The following is a 20,385-nucleotide window of genomic DNA, read 5'->3' as shown; positions in this document are numbered from 1 at the left end:
TTCCATTTACCCTTGTGCTATAATATTCACACATTCTTTGTATTTTATTAAATCCACAATACTTTGTTATTACTTTGGCTTTTAATAGTCACCTGACTTTTAAAGAATTCAAGAAAAAAAAAAGAAAAATTACATTCCTTCTTATTCTGCAGTTTCTCAATAAATGTAATAAATATTAATTTCCTCTCCAAAAAAACCTACTTCAAATGACTTCCTCAAAATAAGCCATCAGAGTGATCATATTTATCCTATAGGCAGAGACATTAAAATTGGGTGTCATCAAGAAAAGAAAACGGTACCTACGTAACATCCAGGTGCCTCTGTCTGCCCTGTGGGCTTCATTTATGGTGGTCTCTCTCACACTGTTATGGGATCATCACTGCAGCCCTTCAAGGGTTATCGCGCAGAAATGCTTAGTATGCCTCATACAGAGTACACAAACTGAGGCTCAGAGTGATTAATTGACTTTCCTGAGGGCACACAGCTGGCTTCTAGAGGAGTGAGGGCTCAACATAGGTCCTCATTTTTACATGATGGCACCGAAAGTGATAAAAGAAGTTCTTGCCCCTCCCAAAGCTGAAGCCAAAGCAAACACTTTGAAGGCCAGGAAGGCAGTGCGTAAGGGTGTCCACAGCACAAAAAGAAGATCCAATCCACACATCATGCACCTTCTGGTGGCCCAAGACACTGTGGCTCTGGAGGCAGCTGAAATACCCTCGGAAGAGCACACCCAAGAGAAACAAGCTTGACCAATAATTCATCATCAGGTTCCCCCAACCACTGAGTCAGCCATGAAGAAGATAGGAAACAACAACACAACTTGTGTCCATTGTGGATTTCAAAGCCAGCAATCACCAGATCAAACAGGCTGTGAAGAAGCTCTGTGACATTGATGTGGCCAAGGCCAACACCTTGATCAGGCCTGATGGAGAGAAGAAGGCATATTGGGATCATCTAAAATGAATCCCGCTAGTTAATTCTACTTATATATCTTTTTACCATTTAAACCCCTCCCCCGTCCCAAAAAAAAAAAAGGCCGAGTGAGGTGGCTCAAGCCTGTAATCCCAGCACTTTGGGAGGCCAAGGTGGGTGGATCACCTGAGGTCAAGAGTTCACCAGTCTGACCAATGTGGTGAAACCCTGTCTCGAAAGAAAGAAAGAAAGAGAGAGAGAGAGAGAGAGAGAGAGAGAGAGAGAGAGAGAGAGAGAAAGAAAGAGAAAACCAAAACAAAATTGTAAGTCCTCTGACCCTTCTGCACATCCACACCCAGGCAGACAGAAACAGTTCCATACTCTTTTTACCATGTGTCTCAGGCTCTCTCCTCATACAGAGAGGAAATGCATGAGGCAATTGAGAGCACTGACCCTAAAGTCAAGACATAGCTAGGTTTAAACCTGTCTCTGCCACTCACAGGCTGTGTGACTTTGGACAAATTCATAATTTCCCTGAGTGTTTGTTTCCTTGTCTATAAAATGGTGACACCTATTTCAGATGGTTATTATGGATATCACATGGGGTGTATGATTGTCTGCGTTGCTGATTTTAAAACTATTGTAAATTTACCCTTTTAAAATACCACTAATTATTAATCTTATAGTTTCTGTGGGTTAGGAGTCCCACACAAGATACCTGGGTTCTCAGTTGGGGGTTTTAGACAACTAAAATCAAGGTGTTGTCTGGGGCTGCAATGTCACCCGAGGCTTCCGTTCCTCTTTCAAGCTCTTTCAGTGTGTTGGCAGAGTTCAATTCCTTGTGGTTATAGGACTGAGGCCCCTGTTACCTTGCTCCTGTCAAGTGGAGACCACCCTCAGCAACTAGAGGCTGCCTGTGTCCTCTGCCATGTGGTCCCCTCCATTTTCAAGCCAGTAGTGGTGCATGAGATCCTTCTTATATTTTGAATCTCTGCCTTCCATGTCTCTTTTGCTAGTCACAGATTTAAAGGCTCCTTGTCTTAAAGTCATCTGTGCCATTTAACAAACCTGTTTACCAGGATGAAATCCATCATATTCCCAATCCTGGGGATTATACAGAGGGTGAAGAATCTTGGGGGTCACGTTAGAATTCGGCCTACTACATGGGATAATGCCAGTGAATTGTCCAGCATAGGGGCTGGCATATGGCAAGAATTTGATCATTTTTAACTATCAGCAGCAGCGTCCCTAGAGAAAAAAAAAGGAGATTTTAAAATTAAAAACAGAGTCAATATTGATACCATCACATTGTACCCCAGTAAACAGTCCCCTAACCTCAGTGACTTGGCTAAGCTCCTAAAGCCTAAGGCACCCCATTAATGGGCTGTTATCCCCTGTGGTTGTATCTTCTTGGTACCAGCACAGCCGGCTGAAAAGTGGAAAAATTCCTTCCTTCAGTTGCTTAGTCTACATAAAACCAAACATTACTTAAAAAAAAAAAAAAAAACACTGATTACCGTGATGTCTTGTACATAGGTCTAGACTTTCTAGTAGAACCAAAATGACTTTTCATAGTCTTTTTTATTCTAGGGAATCTCAAATAGATGGTGTGATTTTTCTGTGAATTTCATTGCATAAAACATCTGGTTGACTCTAGAGGCCTTAGTAGGATCTTAGACTGGAATTTAACCCCAAAACCACCTACTACGATGGCTCATCATGTGTGAAAGTTATTGTATAAGTAGAAATAAATAAAAAATATTTTTAAAAATAGATTATCAGTCAACACATGAGAGTAATTCATTATGGGCCTCCTAAAATCATTTGTTGTTTCTCTTCTTGCCTCAAGGCCACAAAGAGACATTATTTTTTTATTTAAAAACTTATCCAAACCCTTGCAAAACAGTTCTTAATTGCTCATATGTTGCTGCTCACCATGCATACTTTTAAATTTTGCTATCTAATTATCTTTGCAGAATAACTTTTGCAGAAAAAAATTCTCCTTCAAGAATCTTTTTAAAGTGTGCATTCTGGGCTATTTCAATTATTTTTCACTGTTAATACATTACTTAGTATTCTCAAAGACACTCTTTTCTTTGAACTTCTCATTAGCTGCAGATGCTTCAATTTAGTCTCATGCATTGGTCCTCTAAATAAAACAGATTAAAAAGTAGATCTTTTCCCTTAATTGAAGAGAAGGAGATATAGATGTCCCACCCAATGTGCTCCCCATCGGCACCCCTTTCCTTGTCCTCTGAGGCCCCACTGGCCCCCTGGGACTCCATGGAACACAGTGTGGAAATCCCAGTTCCTGGTCCTAGGATCCCTGAGGCTGAGAATTCCTAGGGGAGTAGAGTAGGGCCAGGGGAGGGCTGTTCATGAAGTGTGAAAGGTTATCATATGAGCCCATTGTGTGTGTGTCTTACCAGGAGTTAATCACTACTCGCTTCTTCACTCCCTGTTGGTAACTCCTTAAGGCAGCTCACGTGATGGTTGTCTCTGCTGAGATTTCATTACAGGGTTGGGCCTGCCTCTGCAGTCCCTGTGCCCTGTGACCCGGAAGGAGCCTGGGCTGAACCAGCTTTGGAGCCCCGGGAGCAGTCAGGGTGCTTCTCCTCATCCAGACACCACTCACTATTCAGGAAAAACTTGATAGGGACTTTTCAACACTCTCTCCCCTTCATCACTACTCACCCCCTGACCTGTCCCTCCCCTTCATGTCTGTACTCCTGGAACTCCCATGGGGCACCCAAGGGTTGTGGGGGGAAGAGACAACAAGAAGGTCAGAATCATGGCCAGCTGCAATTGCTCACCCCCCACATCCCTTCTGCAAACTGGAGCAGAACGACAGAGTGCTGGGGTAGGCAAGGGACCAGGGCTGGGCTCCCAGAAAGCTCTGTACCATGGGACCCATCGGGAAGCAGACTTCAGTGGCAGAAGCTGCAAGCCCAACTGCTTCTATGATTCATGGGTTTTCTTTTTTTCTTCTGTTTTGCCCTGAGTTTCCTAGGAAACTCTCAAAAATCCCAACCTCATCTCAGCTGAACTCCCCACAGGAGAGATGAGGGAATTTTCTAGGCCCATGCCAGTATAGCTTGGGTGATCAGAGCCCCCAAGAAGACAATAAAGGGACCACTGCTGGTGAGCAACAGAGGAATTGGGAACTGAGGTCACCAAGGCCTTCCATGCCCACACGTACTGGGTTCCCGCATGAGCAAGCGCACCCTGCCCTCCTAAGCCTTTTCCTCGTGGGGCTTAGAAGTAGAGCTATGAAGAGAAAACCAAATCATATAAATAACATAGAATTAATGGATCCTTGAACTCTCAAAGAGAATCATTTTGAAAAGTATCTTAAAGGGATTTGGTTTGTTTTTCCTTACAGAAGAGAGAGCAACAGAGATGGGGAGGAATCCAGCTCTGCCTGACATCCAGGCATCCTCTCCAAATTGCATAGGTCAGTGAGAACTGTTATTTGTTAGAACCTGACATCAGTTGCAGTGAAATGATAAGCTCCGTTAAAAAGCCTGGCCATCAATTACTGCTAATACAGCCCTCATCCCAGAGGGAGCCTCTCACCATCCTCTCAGGCTATGCAGACCAGGCCGCACCAGGCACAGAGTGTTTACAGCCCAGCTCAGCCTCCTTGCTCCCCTGGGGGAGAGGCAGCAGGTAAATCCCTTCTGCAGGTCCCCTCAGGTCATCTCTTCCCAGGTCCTGCATCTGTATTCCTTTGATTCCCTTGGAAGCTTCTCAGAGCTATTTTAAAGACTGCACCGCCGTTCATCCTGCTTTCTCAGTGGAAAACAGACTTAAGGCTTTAGTTCTGGCCTCAGTCACACAAACCAGAAGAAGCTGCACTGAACTGAGCTTACCAGGATAGTCACAGGGAAAGAGTAACTGGTCTGGGCATGGTGGCTTATGCCTGTAGTCCCAACATTTTGGGAGGCTGAGGCTGGTGGATCACCTGAGGTCAGGAGTTCAAGACCAGTCTAGGCAACATGGTGAAACCCTGTCTCTACTAAAAATATAAAAATTAGCCAGGCATGATGGATGTAATCCCAGCTACTCGGGAGGCTGAGGCAGGAGAATCACTTGAGTTGGGGAGGTGGATGTTGCAGTGAGCTGAGATCACACCACTGCGCTCCTGCCAGAGTGACAGAGTGAGACTCTGTCTAAAAAAAAAAAGAGTAACTGGAAGGTCAGCACATCTTTGTTGGGGAAATTAACTTAGTTGTGCCCTTTCAAGAACAATTGAATGCTCAGGCTTGGGTTGCAGTTACCCCAGCAGTCACTGGGGAAGTGTTCAGGATCACCAAGAACAGCGACTTCCTCGCTTGTGAGGTAGGGTCAATTATTCTCTTTCTTCAAAAAATAGATGCCCTATAGAGTCAGAAAGGTAGGGGAGCTGGTTTGGGATTTTTATAATAAACCATAGTAGGAGCATGCGCTATTAATGGAATCAGAGTTCCTTTTGAACTGTTGGGGGAAGAAACATATAGTAAGTCAAGAAAAAGCAAGGGATAATGGCCTGGGAGTCAAGTGACCTGGGTGTCTGTGTGATCATGGGAAAGACACGTCACCTCTCTGAACTTCAGTACCTTCCTTTTAAAGTACTGGGCTAGTAGCCACCTGGTAATCACTAAGCTCTAATATATTTCTGGAATTTTAAGTGAAAATTGTTTAAGGTAGCTGAGCATACTTTTTTATTCATGTTGAGAAACTTCTATCTCTGTTGCCAGAGGTCAGACACAAATTGAAAACATTACTAAATGGAATTAAGTACAGCATGTACGTGATACTTTTTTGTACAGCTCGTATCTGATATTTATAGAACACTTCAGTTGCAGAACGTGCACACATATGCCCTGAACACACACCCAGTAAAACAATTCTAGATGCAATACATTTTCAGATGTCAAGTTAAAACAGCTTCTTGGGAATTAGGCTTGACTGTTCAGATGTGTGTGTGAGTTTCTGACAGGTGCCGCCAGGGCTGCTCAGGGCTGTCGTGTGATGTGGAGTCCAGCCAAGGCAGGAGGGTCAGGCCGCTTGTTTCTATCACTTCTCATTAAGGCATGAATTCTAGAACAAAAGGAAAGCATCAAAGAACAATCAGGATTGTCCATTGTGTGCTATCATAATGACAAGCAGAGGCCTTGCTTCTGCAGAAACAAGATTCTGTCTTATCTTTTGTCAGATCGTTCGGCACAAGGGCCACCTGTGAAAATGAAGTAGATTCATGCCTTATTGAAATAGAGGATTTACAGAGGTGAGCAAAAATGGGAAGCAGGTACCATACAGCTCACTATGTACAGAACATGCACAAAGCACTGGAGACTACCACATACACATATTTTGAAGAGTCCCAACTCAAAGCCTGCTGACTGATTGATGGAATGGTCTATCACTCCCTGAGATTCCATTCTGACAATGAGGCCACACATGGCATTAACTACTCAGATGACTGAGTACAGCTCAGAATTGCAAAGTTGGAAGCCATGTAGTTCTTCCAAAAATTAAAAACAAAATTTAGAAAACTCACTGGGGCAGTTACCTCTACTCCACTGTCCTACAAAACCCACAGCCAACAGCAGAGGAAAGTTGGAAGCCATGTAGTTCTTCCAAAAATTAAAAACAAAATTTAGAAAACTCACTGGGGCAGTTACCTCTACTCCACTGTCCTACAAAACCCACAGCCAACAGCAGAGGTAAGTTGGATGACTCAAGCAGGAATGCATTCTAGGAAGGTAAGTGTGACAGTGGGGGCCAGTCACAGAACATGGAACATGGAAGGAACTTTAGAGATCATCTAGTACTATCCTGCATCAGTACGGCCAGGTCTAATTATGGTAAGCATTAACCATTGTGATAGAAATTCAGTGAAATAATTGATATAGACCTTTAAGCAGAGTGATTGGCATAGAGTTGATTTTCAGTTCATCATTTTCATTTCCTGGAAGAATTTGTGCAAGGCATACAGTACCAAGATTAGAACCCTGTGTGCCTGATTACTGGTCCAAAGCCCAGCCCAAGCCACTCTGACCTCCTACCTTTCCCTCTTTCCTGCTCCCTTGCTCACAGGAGCAGCACAGAGAAGTCAAGGGCAGGAGTATAGCATGCCTGCACCATGTGTCCATCCACCTACCCATGGAGCAGTGGGACATGGGTGCCTTCTTCCTAGCGGCTCATCCAGAGGCTGAAGCCCTCTGTGCCCATGGGGAAAACCCAGGGCATTTGTGAGCAGAAATAGCTCTGCTGAGAGTCTAAAAACCAAGTACTTTTAAGAGAAGGTAAAATGCTCCTGTGGCCAAACTTACTACTAGCATCTGTGGGCAAAAGAGAAGGAGTTTTGTGATGGAACAGGCCAAAGGAAAGACACCACTTTACTGCTGCCTCCAAAGCAGCAGGGAGGCTACACATGGAGAAGAGGACAGAAAATTCCAGTGACTCTTATCTTCCCAGACAGACAGAACCTCTGGCACTTAGTCATGCCTAATGGAAAATCAAAGCCAAGAAAGCAGAAGTGAGGTAGGGTGAGCTAGGGTAGTCTGCAATCCAAAGTCACTTATGAAGAAAAAAAATAGTTTGTCTCCTTGTATACCATGGGTGGGCAGGGCTAAATTGCCAGGTAGCAGCGGCAACTGGTAAGCCTATAGTTTCTGTGTAGCTGCAGTTAAGTTACTGCTAAATCCCTTTAGCAAACATGTAAGAGCTCACTATATACAGAATATATACAAAGCACTGAAGACTAACACCACACACACACACACACACACACATTTTAAAGAGCACCAACTCAAAGCCGCTGATTGATTTCTGGAATGGTTCATCACTGCTTGAGATTCCATTCTGACAGCAAGGCTGTCCATGGCATTAACTGCTCAGCAGACTGAGTGCAGTCCGAATTGCAAAGTGGGAAGCTATGTAGTTCTTCTAACAATCAAAATCAAAATGTAGAAAAGCCCAATTTTGCATTATTGATCACTTGGGGGACTGGATAATCCTTAAACTGTCATTGTTCCAGGTATCCGGAAAAGTGAGCATTATAGGAACATACATATAAAGGCAAGACCACATACTTCCTCCTGATCACTCTATGGACAATAACAATGTTTAAATGTATTGAATAATTACACCAGCATAGCTCTAAGTGCTTTATATTTTTTAATTTCTGTAATTGTCATAACAACCCTATGAGCTAGGTACTGCTATTACACCTATTTTACAGATCATGAAACTGAGGCCCTGCAAAATGAAGTGACCTGTGCAAGGTCACAGAGTAGCTTAGTGTAGGAACTGAGCATATACCATGGCTTTCCCAACTTGTAGACTGGTTTTCATACTGCACCACCTCTTTTCCTCAGATTAATGGTCTGAGTTATCCCAAATTCACCAGGCAGCTGAGCTAAGCCTCTGTTTAGAACTGCAGGGTCTAAGCTGTTTGCCTTGGTTGACGCTCAGGTTTGGCATGCCCAGTGTGGATTTGTAGTGGCAAACATGTGATTATATTTTTCCCAGATCACTAAAGCTAGATCACTTTTCCCATTCATTCATTCATTCAGCAAATGATTATTGAATTTATACTAGGTGTTAGGTACAATGTTAAGTGATGTACAGGATACAGTCCCGGCTTTCAGTGAACTTGAGGAGGGATGAGAATTGCACATAAGTTATTCTCTTTAAGGCAGCATTGTGCAGGGAAAGAGCACTAGGAGTCAAGGAAAGGAGATTATATCTGTTTCCTGAGACCTAGGAAGCTGAAATTGGAGTCTGGGTAGGATTTGCTGTGCACAGATGGAGGGCAGGACACTCCTCCAGAGGAAACAGAGTGCACAAAGGCCCAGAAGGTGGAAAGCATGGGGATTCCAGGAGGTAAGCCAGTGTCCATTGAAGACGGGAGCAGTAGGGGAAGGGAGGGAGGGAGGGAGGGAGGGAGGGAGGGAAGAAGCGAGGAAGGGAGGAAAGGAAGGGGGAAAGGACAAAGGGTGGGAGGGAGGGAAGGAGGTAGGGGAGAAAAGAAAGAAGACAGGCAGCAGAGATATGCAGGTATAGAGAACATGCCCTCTGGAATCAGACCAGCTGGAATTCAAGTTCTTGTTCTACCACTTTCTAGTAGATTTTTTTTTTTAAATCTCTGTGGGCTTTGGCTTTCTCATCTGTACAGGAGGCTAACACTCCTCCCTCAGAGAGGATTGTGGGTGCAAAATGCAGAAATGATTGTAAAATGTAAAATGTCTGGCATATTGTTGGTGTTCACTATGCTAAAACATTTTTTTTTTTCTGTAGGCAATAAGGTATTTCTTTGTGTGGTGGTGTTTTTTGTTTGTTTGTTTGTTTTCTTTTTAGAGACAGGGTCTCACTCTGTTACCAGGCTGGAGTAGAGTGGTGCGATCATACTCACTGCAGACTTCAACTCCTGGGCTCAAGCAATCCTCCTACCTCAGCCTCCCAAACCAGGATTACAGGTGCATGCAACAGCACTGAGCTAATTTTTTTTTTTTTTTTTTAGAGATGGGGTCTTGCTATGTTGCCCAGGTTAGTCTTTAACTCCTGGGCTCAAGTAATCCTCCCATCTTGACCTCGCAAAGTGGAGGGATTACAGGCATAAGCCACCTCACCCAGTCAGATTTTTTGTAAGTTTACAAATTACATCTTGGTATAATGGTCTGCTTTGGTGTTGATATGCAAATCATAATAGATCCTTCTTGGCCTTGAAAATATTAATAACAGTAACAATTAAGAGTCAAGCTCATGGAACACTATAAAGGAATGTTTAGCTTCGGTTCTTTTACCCCTTCTTTGCCACCTCAATGCCAAGGGCTTTTAGAGACTCCACTCTGGATCTTCAGAGTTAGGATTGCCAAATTTGGTAATTAAAAATGCAACATGCCCAGTTAAATTTAAATTTCAAATAAACAAATAATTTAGTGTAATTATGCCCCATGCAGTATTTAGGACATACTTATACTAAAAAGTCATTGCTTATGTTAACGAGGCATCCTGTATTGAGGGGCAGGTCAGGAATCAGCCAGAACAAACCTGTTTCCTATACTTGGGAAGGAGGCTCACCTGCCTTCCAGCCTTGTCTCTCAGGTGGTAAAGGCTCCACGCAGCAGGCTTTGAGCAGGACCTTAGAATCACCTCCTGGGTAGAGACATCAAATACTAATGGGTCCCACTGTGCATGTTTGGGATTGAGAGTGGGGGTGAAGCAGGGAAGAACGTCTTGTCTCAGGCTTCACATATCCTCAGCGCTCTCTGTATGGGCAAGAACACACATCAGCCTTTCCTACCTCCAACTTAAAGGCCTTAGGGGGATTTTCTTCGCTTTCTTCAGAACATTTCAACAGACAACGGGTAGAAAGAAGACAGCCTTTGTGTCTGATAACGTGTCTCATAGAATTCGAGCTGGTCTCAGGGCAGAGTGTCCTCTTCAAGTTCCTTCCAGGAACATTACTCACAGCGGGAACTTGAGTTGTCCCTTGTGGGGAGATGTGTGTGTGAACGACTTGATCCAGCCATCCACATGTGATGGTAACAGACTCAGCGCGCTGTGCCCTGGGAATCTGAGGATCATGATATCAGAGCCAGAAAGATCATCCAGCTGCTTCACTTTCTAGGTGAAACAAGGGAGAATGCTGCCCAAGGTCACAGAATGTTGAATCTGAACTCAGGTCTAGGTGTCTGTCTACTTTGGGTTCTCCAGTAATAACTCAGGGGATCTGGGAATTCTTGGCACCCTTTTTGGTTGATTTCTGGGTATTTTCTCTGGATTACCTGATGAGTATCCCCCAGACCCCGCTTGGCTGCGTGTCCTCGGCACTGCCACGCTCAGCTTTATGCTTTGACCACTGCTCCTAGGAGCTAATGGCACTTTCTCAACCCGCCTGCTCATGGCCCTCCCCATTAATGCCTCCTCACTGCTTTCTCTGCCCCACCCTGACCAAGCTTTCTGCGGTTGAGATGGAAAAATCCACCTCAGAGCAGATAGATTTTCACCTCAGTTTCAGGGGAATAATTCGTCCATATAACATGAGGTAAAAATTAAAACACAGCAGGGCGTAGTTCAGGCAGAATAGCACCCTTGGGCTTAAGAGTGACTTTGACCTATTCCTCCCAGACCAGAGAAATTATCTGGCTGCCAGAGAGTTCTTAGAGGAATCACTTTGTTAAATGGTATCACTGGCAAGGTGGGATTAACCCTAAGACCAGGTTTATCTGAACACTGAGGGCAAACCTGACTGTGCAGGCAGGGCCAGCCCACGTGGAAGCCCAGGGCAGTGATCATGGGATCTTCCACTCTTTTTATTTTCTTATTCTTGCCACAACCTGTCATGAGACCAAGAAAACTTGTTTTGAAAATGCTTGACAGCCAAAACAACCTGTTCTCAGCCCTGGATGAGAGGGCTTGTCCTCTCTGACCACTTACGTACTGTTAGACTAGCTGCTGACTGGAAAAAATGAATTTGCTGTTTTCTTCTTATATTGTTCACAGACAAGTGCCAGTGGCTTTCCAGTTCCTGTTTCCCTTTTTTTCCCAGCCTTTTCTTCACCAGAGACATTTTAGGATTGTGCCTGAGTCTAATTGATGAATGAACACTAGCAACATATACTTACGAGGCTGTAACTGATGGTTATATCTCTGCAGCTGAGCTTGATATGTAGGTTGTCTTTCCAATCCCATTTGGTTTTGACCTGTAGATTTAATCTGTAGATAGATTTTTAACCTGTGATTTTCCACCTGCTTTTTGGTCCTCTCTGGTTGAACATGGTAATCAATCTCCAGTTATCCAAGTGGCCATTTTGGCCTCTGCGTTGGTGGCTAGGCCAGCAGTAGTATCTCTCTGTTCCTCCCACCAAGCCTTGCCAGTCAGGTCTTGGTCTTGGGTGGACATCCAAATGGCCCTGTGACTGTAAAGGAGTGACTTCATCTATTCTCCTCTGTATAGGGAAGGGTTGGATTAGATACGGGATGGGCAAACAACAGCCTGAGGGCAAAGCTAGACAGCTTTTCATAAATAAAGTTTTATTGGAACACAGCCACATGCATTCATTTACCTGTCATCTATGGCTGTTATCACTACAAGGCCAGAGCTGAATTTTTGTTAATAGAATACAGGTGTGGCCTGCAAAGCTGCAAATATTGATTATCTGGTCCTTTATAGAAAGAGTTTGCTGATCCCTGAACTAGATGATCTCTAGGGCTTTCAGATCCAGCATTCTATGGCTCTTGAACTTATGGCAATTCTCGTCTAGAAAGAGCTCCTGGAATAGGAACTAACTGGAAAGGGCCTCTTTCCATCCTGTAGCAGTTAGCAAAACAAAGCATGCTTTGAGATTGTTGAACTTTACAAAGGGCGGGGCTTATTTTGCTTTATTTTTACAGAGTTTATTTTGCTGTGTGTCCGTATTTGTTTATTGATCTGATGGCTCTGGTATGCATGGTGTCCACCAGTTTTGGAGAAAAGATATCCCAGCTGTGAAGGTCTGACTATATTCAGTGGCATGGTTCGAGGTGGGACACCCATTTGTACCCACCTGGAAGAGAATGCTGATTCGTAGCCAAATGCTGTCCTGGAGAACCTGTAGGGCTGCCCAAACTCCACCCTTCTCCTGGGCTGTCTGTGTTTGCCTTTGTTTCTGAGTCTAAGCAATGGGATGGAAAAAATTAACTACAAGTGTGGGGTAGTGCAGTAGGATGTGGTCAGCAGAACCAGAATGGGTTCTGAAGATGCCTTTAAAAGTACAAATTAGGACGGAAGTAATCTGCACTTTCTTCCCCCAAAGCCCATCCAGACAAGGTTCTAATTTACAGAATTTGCATCCCAGTGAAGTTCCCCATACCCATGTCAGTGCACCAGATGTGTGATAGGGAACCCAAAACACAGAACTGAACAGTCTTCTCGGGGTCACCTTGGCCGATAATAAACCTTTGTGCAAACTAAGAAAAGTCTCCCCCTTTGGGTTGTGCAGAGTTAGCTTTAGATAAAGAAGAAGCTGTCCCTTTGTCTGGGCCTCTGTCCCTGGGGGAGCACACAGCTTAGCAAGCACACTGAGGCTCGATTTCAGCTCTCACTTGCTCTCTTGGCCTGAGGCCTTTGTGTGGGGCACAGCCCCCTTGCCCCTTGTACCTAGCATGTTAGAAGTCTGTGGAGCCTCTCACCCCGCAGACTCTCAGGGGCCTCGCTGGCCAACAACAGGTGAACTCTGCTTGGCCTTGGTCTTTGAGGACACAGCAGACCAGGCTAGCTACCAGCACGCCTCTTCATCCCTGTCCTCTTCAGCAGCATTGCAAGGTAAGTGTAACTGGAGTCAAAGCTGGAGGATCGGTGCCCCGAGCTGACAGCAGAGTCAGTCCTCTGGCCACAGATGCTGTAGGCCCTGCTCTAGACCAGGTGCTCACTCGGTGGGGGTCTGAGCCCTGGCTCAGCTTCAGCTCAGCTCGAGGAGTGCACATGATTTTCCATACGGTTAAACCTCAAAGGCAATACACTCACAGCACAGAGAAATGTGCTCAGAGGTCTAGAATAGACAGGCTCCCGGTGTGGGGCTGACCTCACTCCCGAGGCACTGGGTTCCCCGCTGAGCAGTGTGCAGTGATGGCATCCTGCCGGGACACCCACCCTCGACAGGGAGTGTTATCAGAGTGGCTTGGAGAAGGCTGTGATGAACTCTGTGGGCGCTTCAGCATTGTGGTCAGATCCGATTTCCACCGCTCAATTCATGCTGGAAATTGTATTTGGGCCAGCCGTGTGGGCAAACTTTGAAAGATTTCTGTCCTACCCTTTTAATTCTGCATCTATCAGCGGTTCTTAGCAGCTCAGAGACTAGAGGAGTGGGAATAAAAGAGGCAGCGAGCTGACAGCAGCCCAGGACCCAGTATCTGTGTCCTGTCCCCTTTCTTGGTTTTAAAAGCCTTCTGGGAACAGGAAGGAATGCAGTTTGTCCCTGTTTTGATCCCCTGAAATGTACAGAGCCCCATGCTAAGGGACAGTTAGACTCCTGCACCCGTAGCACTTCTTTGTGATGGGAAGGCAAAGGACAGTATGTGCACTGTCACACACTCTGAGAAGGGCAGTGGTAGCCCAGTGAAGTCAACCTAGAAACATGTGTGCACATCAGGACAAGACCAGGGCCCAAGGCCTGAGAGAAAAAATCCTGCCTGCCCACAAATGTCTCCAATTTCAGAAACTTACTACTCCACATCACCAGGCCGTTGGTGATGTCCTCACATTCAGCTACAGCCTGCTGTGGCCAGGCATAGGTTGGCAGCATCACTTAATGGGGTCCCTTCTGGTACAACTTAAGTGTGCCCAGAGCCATGCCCTTCCTGCTCAGCCTGAGCCCTCAGTGGCTGTAGAAGGCAGGAAGACCCTCCAGGGCTGGCAGCATGCTGTCATCAGAGCACGAGCTTGCAGCTTCCAAGTCCCATTCTGCCTTTATCATGTGCCTGGCCTTGTGCAAGTTACTCGTCTCCAAGCCTGTTTATTCACGTAGATAGGGGGAGTAGAGTAATGGGATCTGTCTCATACACATATTGTTGTTTGGATTAAGATGAGATTATGTTGAAAGTACATTATAAGCTATAAAATAGCAAGTATCAAGTTAGTTAACTCATTTATTCAACAGATGTTGCATACATAGCTATTGGTGCCAGACGCTAGGTGGACAGTGGCCCCAGGAGGTCCAGGCCCTTGTCAATAAGAGCTATTCAATAACTGTTGTTGAGTTAAAGTGGAACGGAAGGTCCTGAGTGTGTGTGTCCGTAGCTGTATGATGGCAGTGGAGGGTGGGCAGGAAGGAAACTAAGGCTTGGTTCTTACCATGTGCCTGTTGCCTCATGACAATCACTATGGGATCACTGGAGAGAAACAGACTCTGGGGCTTTTCCAGATACTCAGCTAGTAAGTAATAGATCCACAAGTGAACTCAGTTTTCTCTTATTCCAAAATCCAGGTTCTTCCCACTGAATCAGATAGGGAATGATTGCCAGGTGTTCTTGCCACAGAATGACACCAGGAGGTTCCATGTCTAACCCATATTTCTTTTCCCAAGCATCCCCCAGATCTGTGACCCAGGCCAAATCCAAATTAAAAATGATCACCCTACAAAGGACACAAACTCATTGTAAAGAAAAAAAAAAAAAAAATGATCACCCCTGATTCTAGGCCAGAAAATAGGAATCATGTGAAATCTAAACAGAACGAAGCTGAATCACTACTAGCCAAACCTCTTGTTCATATGGCACAGGTTTTAGGAAAACAACAGCCTTTAATGCATGCTCGAAATTCCTTCCATGGTAAGCCACTGTGAGAAAAATCTCACCCAAACAATGTGCTCTTGGCAGAGGGAGGGTCAGTGTCTTTTCAGGCAAAAAGCAAACCAGCAGGGACCCAGAAGTTGCTCTAGGGACTGTTGGTTTCCCCAGAAGATCTAGCTTTTTAAAAATAAACTTAGCGAAGGATTTCATTTGCCCCTCTGCCCCCACCCTTGCTTGGAGAGGAGGAGGAGGATTGTGGAGTTCCTTGTCCTGGGTCAATTCCCAGCTCAGCATTGATGCATCCGTTTCTCAAGGTTAGCACCAAATATTTATTCTGATAAAGTAGGGTTTTAAATAAATAAATAAACCAATCAATTATTGTCTGGCTTGGTCTCCAAAACCCAGTCCCTGCAATTGACAGTAGTTGGGTGAAATTAACAGTAATAGATCCTGGCCGGGTGCAGTGGCTCACACCTATAATCCCAGCACTTTGGGAGGCCAAGTGGGTGGGGGGGGTGCATTACCTAAGGTCAGGAGTTCGAGACCAGCCTGGCCAATGTGGCGAAACCCTGTCTCTACTAAAAATACACAAAATTAGCTGGATGTGGTGGCACATGCCTGTAATCCCAGCTACTGGGGAGGCTGAGGTAGGAGAATTGCTTGAACCCAGGAGGTGGAGGTTACAGGGAGCTGAGATCACATCATTGTACTCCAACCTGGGCAATATGAGTGAAACTCCATCTCAAAAAAAAAAGAGTAATAGATCCTTAGGAAGGAAGGCTGTTCATTCATTCAGTCAGTCAACAGAAAATTAGGATACTTCTGTGTCACTGAGGTGCAGCCCCAGTGAAATGAACTCAGAAGCCTCCAGTGTTTATACCACTGAGAGTGGGGGCAGAGTAGTCTGAAGAGCTGCATTGAAAGTTAGGCACTCTCCAGCGATGGAGCTGCCAGCCACACCTACCACTCGGTTCACAAGTCTCCCTGAACTTCTGAACTTCAGTGAGATATGAGCCACCAAGCTCTGCCCAAGGGTGACCACAGAAGTAGACAACTTGTGCACCAGAAACATCAACCAGCAGCTCCAGATAGTTTATGTAGGATTGCTTCATTCCTGACCAGGAGAACTGGGATCCGTGGGCAGAAATTCCGAGGGGACAGATTCCAGTTCAGGAGCGAGAAGCACACTGTAACTCTCAGAGATGGCTTTAGGCAGCGAGCTCTCTATCACAAAAGGTGTTCGGTCAGCGGCTGAGGATCACCCTCCAGAAGTGCTACTGGGGCAAGCCCTGCCTTGGACAAGATCCTAAGGTCTTATCCAACACCGAGGTTCTCTGATTAGCACCAAATGAATGGTTCAACAATTGGTGCTGTGGAGCTTCAGAGGCAGGACCAACAGCCATGGGTTGTGATTGGGGGCTGCAGGCCCCAATGCTTAGGCCAGGCCTTGAGGGTCGCTAGGTACCAGGTAGGTGGGAGACCCCCAGCATGTTGCAGGCCCAGGAAAGCACCCTTCACCTGCAAAGTAAAGGGGCTCCTGCTTATCTGCTGCCAGACTCGCAAAGGGGAATTAATTATTGTTTGTGATACAATTTAAGATCCCCCGATGAAAGGCCTTGTATGAATGTAAATTATCATTATTGTCATTAAAGGGGCTAGACGTCTGGCCTGCTGGATAATGCCCCCACATAACTCTGAGCAGAAAAGAAAGCCAACCCAACGCAGGAAGTTTGCCCCTGCTCTTCCAAAGCAATAGCAGTAAGAAGGGCAGGCTAAGGAGGGCTCTGCTCGTGGTTGTGAAAGCAGAGCTCCCCTCTCTCATCCAGGGTTAGCATGCAGCTCTCTCTGCTCTGGGAGTCAAGTGACTGTGTGTCCCCTGAGGGCCAGGGCCCTGCCCAGTTGCAGTCCTTTACCCTTGCAGGCCAGCCCATTACTAGCACAGGAGTGATTCATGCATGCGTGAATGAATGTTTGGTTGTCTGCTGATTTGAAGGGTGGAAGGAACATGACCAGGACGGATACTGGCCAGCATTTGTGGGGTCCTAAGTCAGATCTGGAGACAAAAGGGAGATAGCTAGATGGTCCAGACATGTGCAGCATCTCTGATGATGCACTAAGGCACTTGAGGGAACCCCCCCAGCAAAGCGCAGGGAGAGGTCATTCGTTAAATTACTGCTTCCACTTAAGAAACTGCTTCTGGCTAAAGTGGTTGGATTGATACCAAAGCGGTAATAATAATGATGGATAATAGTATATTAGACTGAGCAGTGGCCTCAGAAACCATCCCTTCACTTTGCAGGTGAGGCATCTCTGGGGTACAGAGAGGTGAAGTGGCTTCTCCAAAGTGGCGTAGCAGAGAAAAGCAGAGCTGGAATCACAGCTTAAGCTCCCCATGCCAAGTCCACAGTCTGAATATGCGGGATGATGATACCTGCCCTATGACAGCGCCTCACAGAGGTATTATTCCTCAACAACCCTAAGGAGTTTAAGATGACCTTTATGTTACAGGAAGCTTCTGGGTGTCCTTTGCTCTTCTGGGGTTCGTTATTTAGAGAATGTTTATGGTGCCTCACATGTCACCTGGGGGACTGCATGCACCCTCCTTCGTGCACTTCTTTTCCTTCTCCCAGATACTCAGAGTAGCCTTCGTTCTTCATTAGGGTGCCCTAGCACTTCCAGGAACCACATGGGCCTGTAAGAGGGAGATCAAGTTCATCCCTTTTGTCTCTTGTTATCAATCATAATTCTGCTGAAAAGCTGCACCATGCAGGTCCCAAGATGAGAGCTAGCCTCAGCAGTCAACCCCGCCAGAGACACAGAGCTACCAGAGGGAGGGCATTTAGGGGGTTTTGTAAAACAAATGTAGGTGCGATGGGGGTTGGCAGTAAGAAGCCCTCAAAATTCATTACTTGGGCTGTTGGCAGCTCCAGGAAAAGTTTAATGGAGGAGACCAAAATACAGCCACAATGAGGTTTGAGACGGGGGCGAGCACGAAATCAAAAAATTTTAGAAATTATTTATCTTACTCCCTTATTGCATAGGAGAAAACAGAGCAGTGATTTGCCATTATACAGGAAAGCCAGGGGCAGAACCCAAGGCTCCCAACTCAGTGGACAGTGCACTTTCTGCTGGAAATCATGGTGGCATGGAAAGAATGCCACCATGGTGCCCTTTGGAGTCAGGTAGCTCTGAATTCATAATTAGCATTGCCACATATTAGCTGTGTGGTCTTAGAAAAGTTACTTTGGGCCAGACATAGTGGCTCATGCCTATAATTTCAGAACTTTGGGAGGCTGAGGCAGGAGGATCACTTGAGCTCAGGAGTTTGAGACCAGTCTGGGCAATATAGTGAGACCCCATCTCTACAAAAAAAGATTTTTAATTAGCTAGGCATGGTGGCACACTCCTGTAGTCCTAGCTACTCAGGAGGCTGAGGCAGGAGGATCACTTGAGCCCTGGAGGTCGAGGCTGCAATGAGCCAAGATCACGCTACCACACTCTAGCCTACGTGACAGAGAGAGACCCTGTCTCAAAAAAGAAAAGAAAAGAAAACTTACTTTGTATCTCTGATCATAGATTTCTTTTTGTCAAAAATAGAATCACCTGCCTGGTAATAGGCCTGTCAGGGGGAGTAAATATAAAATCATACAGATGAAACAATTAGCACAATATCTGGCGTGTAGTAGGCGCCTCCCTTTCCTTATACTCGTAGCTCCCCAACTTTTTTTTTTAAAACCACAATCCACGTGATATTTTACATTTGAATCCACTATATACAACTAAAACCAAAGCGCCACAGACAATGCACTCTGATTTTATTTCACTTTATTTTAATACTGTTCAGGACCCACTGACTGGATTTTGCAACCCACTGTTTGAACAAGCCTACTTTACACCATGTGGGGGTATCATTCATCCATGCTGCAGATATGCCCTTCCTTTCCTTCCTTCCCTCCCTCTCTGTAACTGGTGCCTGGGGCCACAGAGCTATGTGCTGACAGCATGTGCAGGGCCTGAGCTGGTGCAGCGTGGAGTGAACCCTGCAGCCCAGCAGAGAAGGTGCACTTCTCCTCCCATGCTTCTCCCCAGCCTCTCTGCTGCGTGATTTCAGAAGACTCCTAAGCCCCTCACTGCCGTAAGTTCTGCTGTTGCCAGCCTGCATGGAATTTCCCCACCTCCCACCCCAGCAGAGCCCACCTGAAGTTCCTGTTGTGAGAATTACTCTTGTTACCAAAGGCCATTGTCTCCAGAAGGCCACTATACCCCAGCAGGGAGGGCGGAGCTTGGACAACCTCTCTCATTGAGTAGTTTCTTCTTTGGGAATTGCTGCTTTTCTGTCTGAAGCCAAGAAAGCCAGGTGTCTGGGGTGTGATTTCAGCTGTCAGGGGAATGAGGATGAAGAGAAGAAGGACCCTGGCCATCTTGGTGCCCCTCCTCCATATCTTCAAACACCCAGTCAGGGAGGTGAATGCCCCAGAGTGCTGGGTGACCAAAAGCTGTGTCCAAAAGCCAGCATGCAGGGGCCCGAGCACCTGTGGAAGCCATGAGTTCTGGCCTCTGGATGCTGAGATCTGGTGGAAGAAACCAAACTTGCAACCAGGCAAACAACACTTCGGAGCCTTAGAGAGACTCTGAGGAGGTGAAGGTTATTTTAGGCCCCAAAGAGCTGATCTCTACGCATTCCTGAGGCCCTCCTTTGGGGATCTGTCACTTTCCTGTGGTGGCTGATGCCTGGCAGTGCTGTGCACAAGCCTCAGAGCACTGTCCCACCTGGGTTGCGACTTGGGGCCTGGACCCACATTCCAGGGTCAGCTCTGCTGGGTCCCTGGCCACTTCCTCTTTGAGGGCCACCCTTTGGTTTTTCCCCTTTCGTTGACTAAGAAGTGAAGGGTAATCTATGACCTTGGTGGTGACTCACCACCATCAGACAGGTGGCCCACTTCTCCCAGCAGGTAAGCTGCATGAGTAGCCCTCTTCCTGGCCAGGACTGTGGCGAGATCCTGCACGCCACCCCGGGTAGCCACATGCCCATTAGCACATCATGGCCTGTGCCGAGCGCCTGTTCTTGCAGCCCTGGGCAGAGGGAGCAGAGGACTCACCATCTGGGCATACCAGGCAGGTACAGATGGGAAGACAAGATAAACCCAGGGCTGGGGCTCTGTTCTGGGTTCCCAGGCCCCAGGCAACAGCACATTCCCTAGCCCCCCCACACCC

General features: G+C 46.2%; 1 protein-coding gene across 6 annotated transcripts in view; it reads left to right on the top strand.

Annotated features, from left to right (window-relative positions):
* BABAM2 (BRISC and BRCA1 A complex member 2) overlaps positions 1-20,385 on the top strand; it is a 450,382-nt gene that overhangs the window by 417,753 nt on the left and 12,244 nt on the right. The window contains exon 12 of one of the 6 annotated variants that reach the window (XM_003734762.5): positions 4,295-4,366. The exons of 3 other annotated variants lie outside the window; for them this stretch is intronic. In XM_003734762.5, the coding sequence (XP_003734810.3) occupies positions 4,295-4,337 (43 nt within the window). In that variant the 3' untranslated portion in view covers positions 4,338-4,366. Of the gene's footprint in view, positions 1-4,294; positions 4,367-6,109; positions 6,261-17,470; positions 18,724-20,385 lie in introns of those variants that run through there. 2 more of the 6 variants (XM_035272954.3, XM_054245114.2) reach the window with 2 other exon arrangements.

Source organism: Callithrix jacchus, chromosome 14 (genome assembly GCF_049354715.1).
Source record: "Callithrix jacchus isolate 240 chromosome 14, calJac240_pri, whole genome shotgun sequence".
Lineage (NCBI taxonomy): Eukaryota > Metazoa > Chordata > Mammalia > Primates > Cebidae > Callithrix > Callithrix jacchus.
This window is presented reverse-complemented; position numbering and strand designations above follow the sequence as displayed.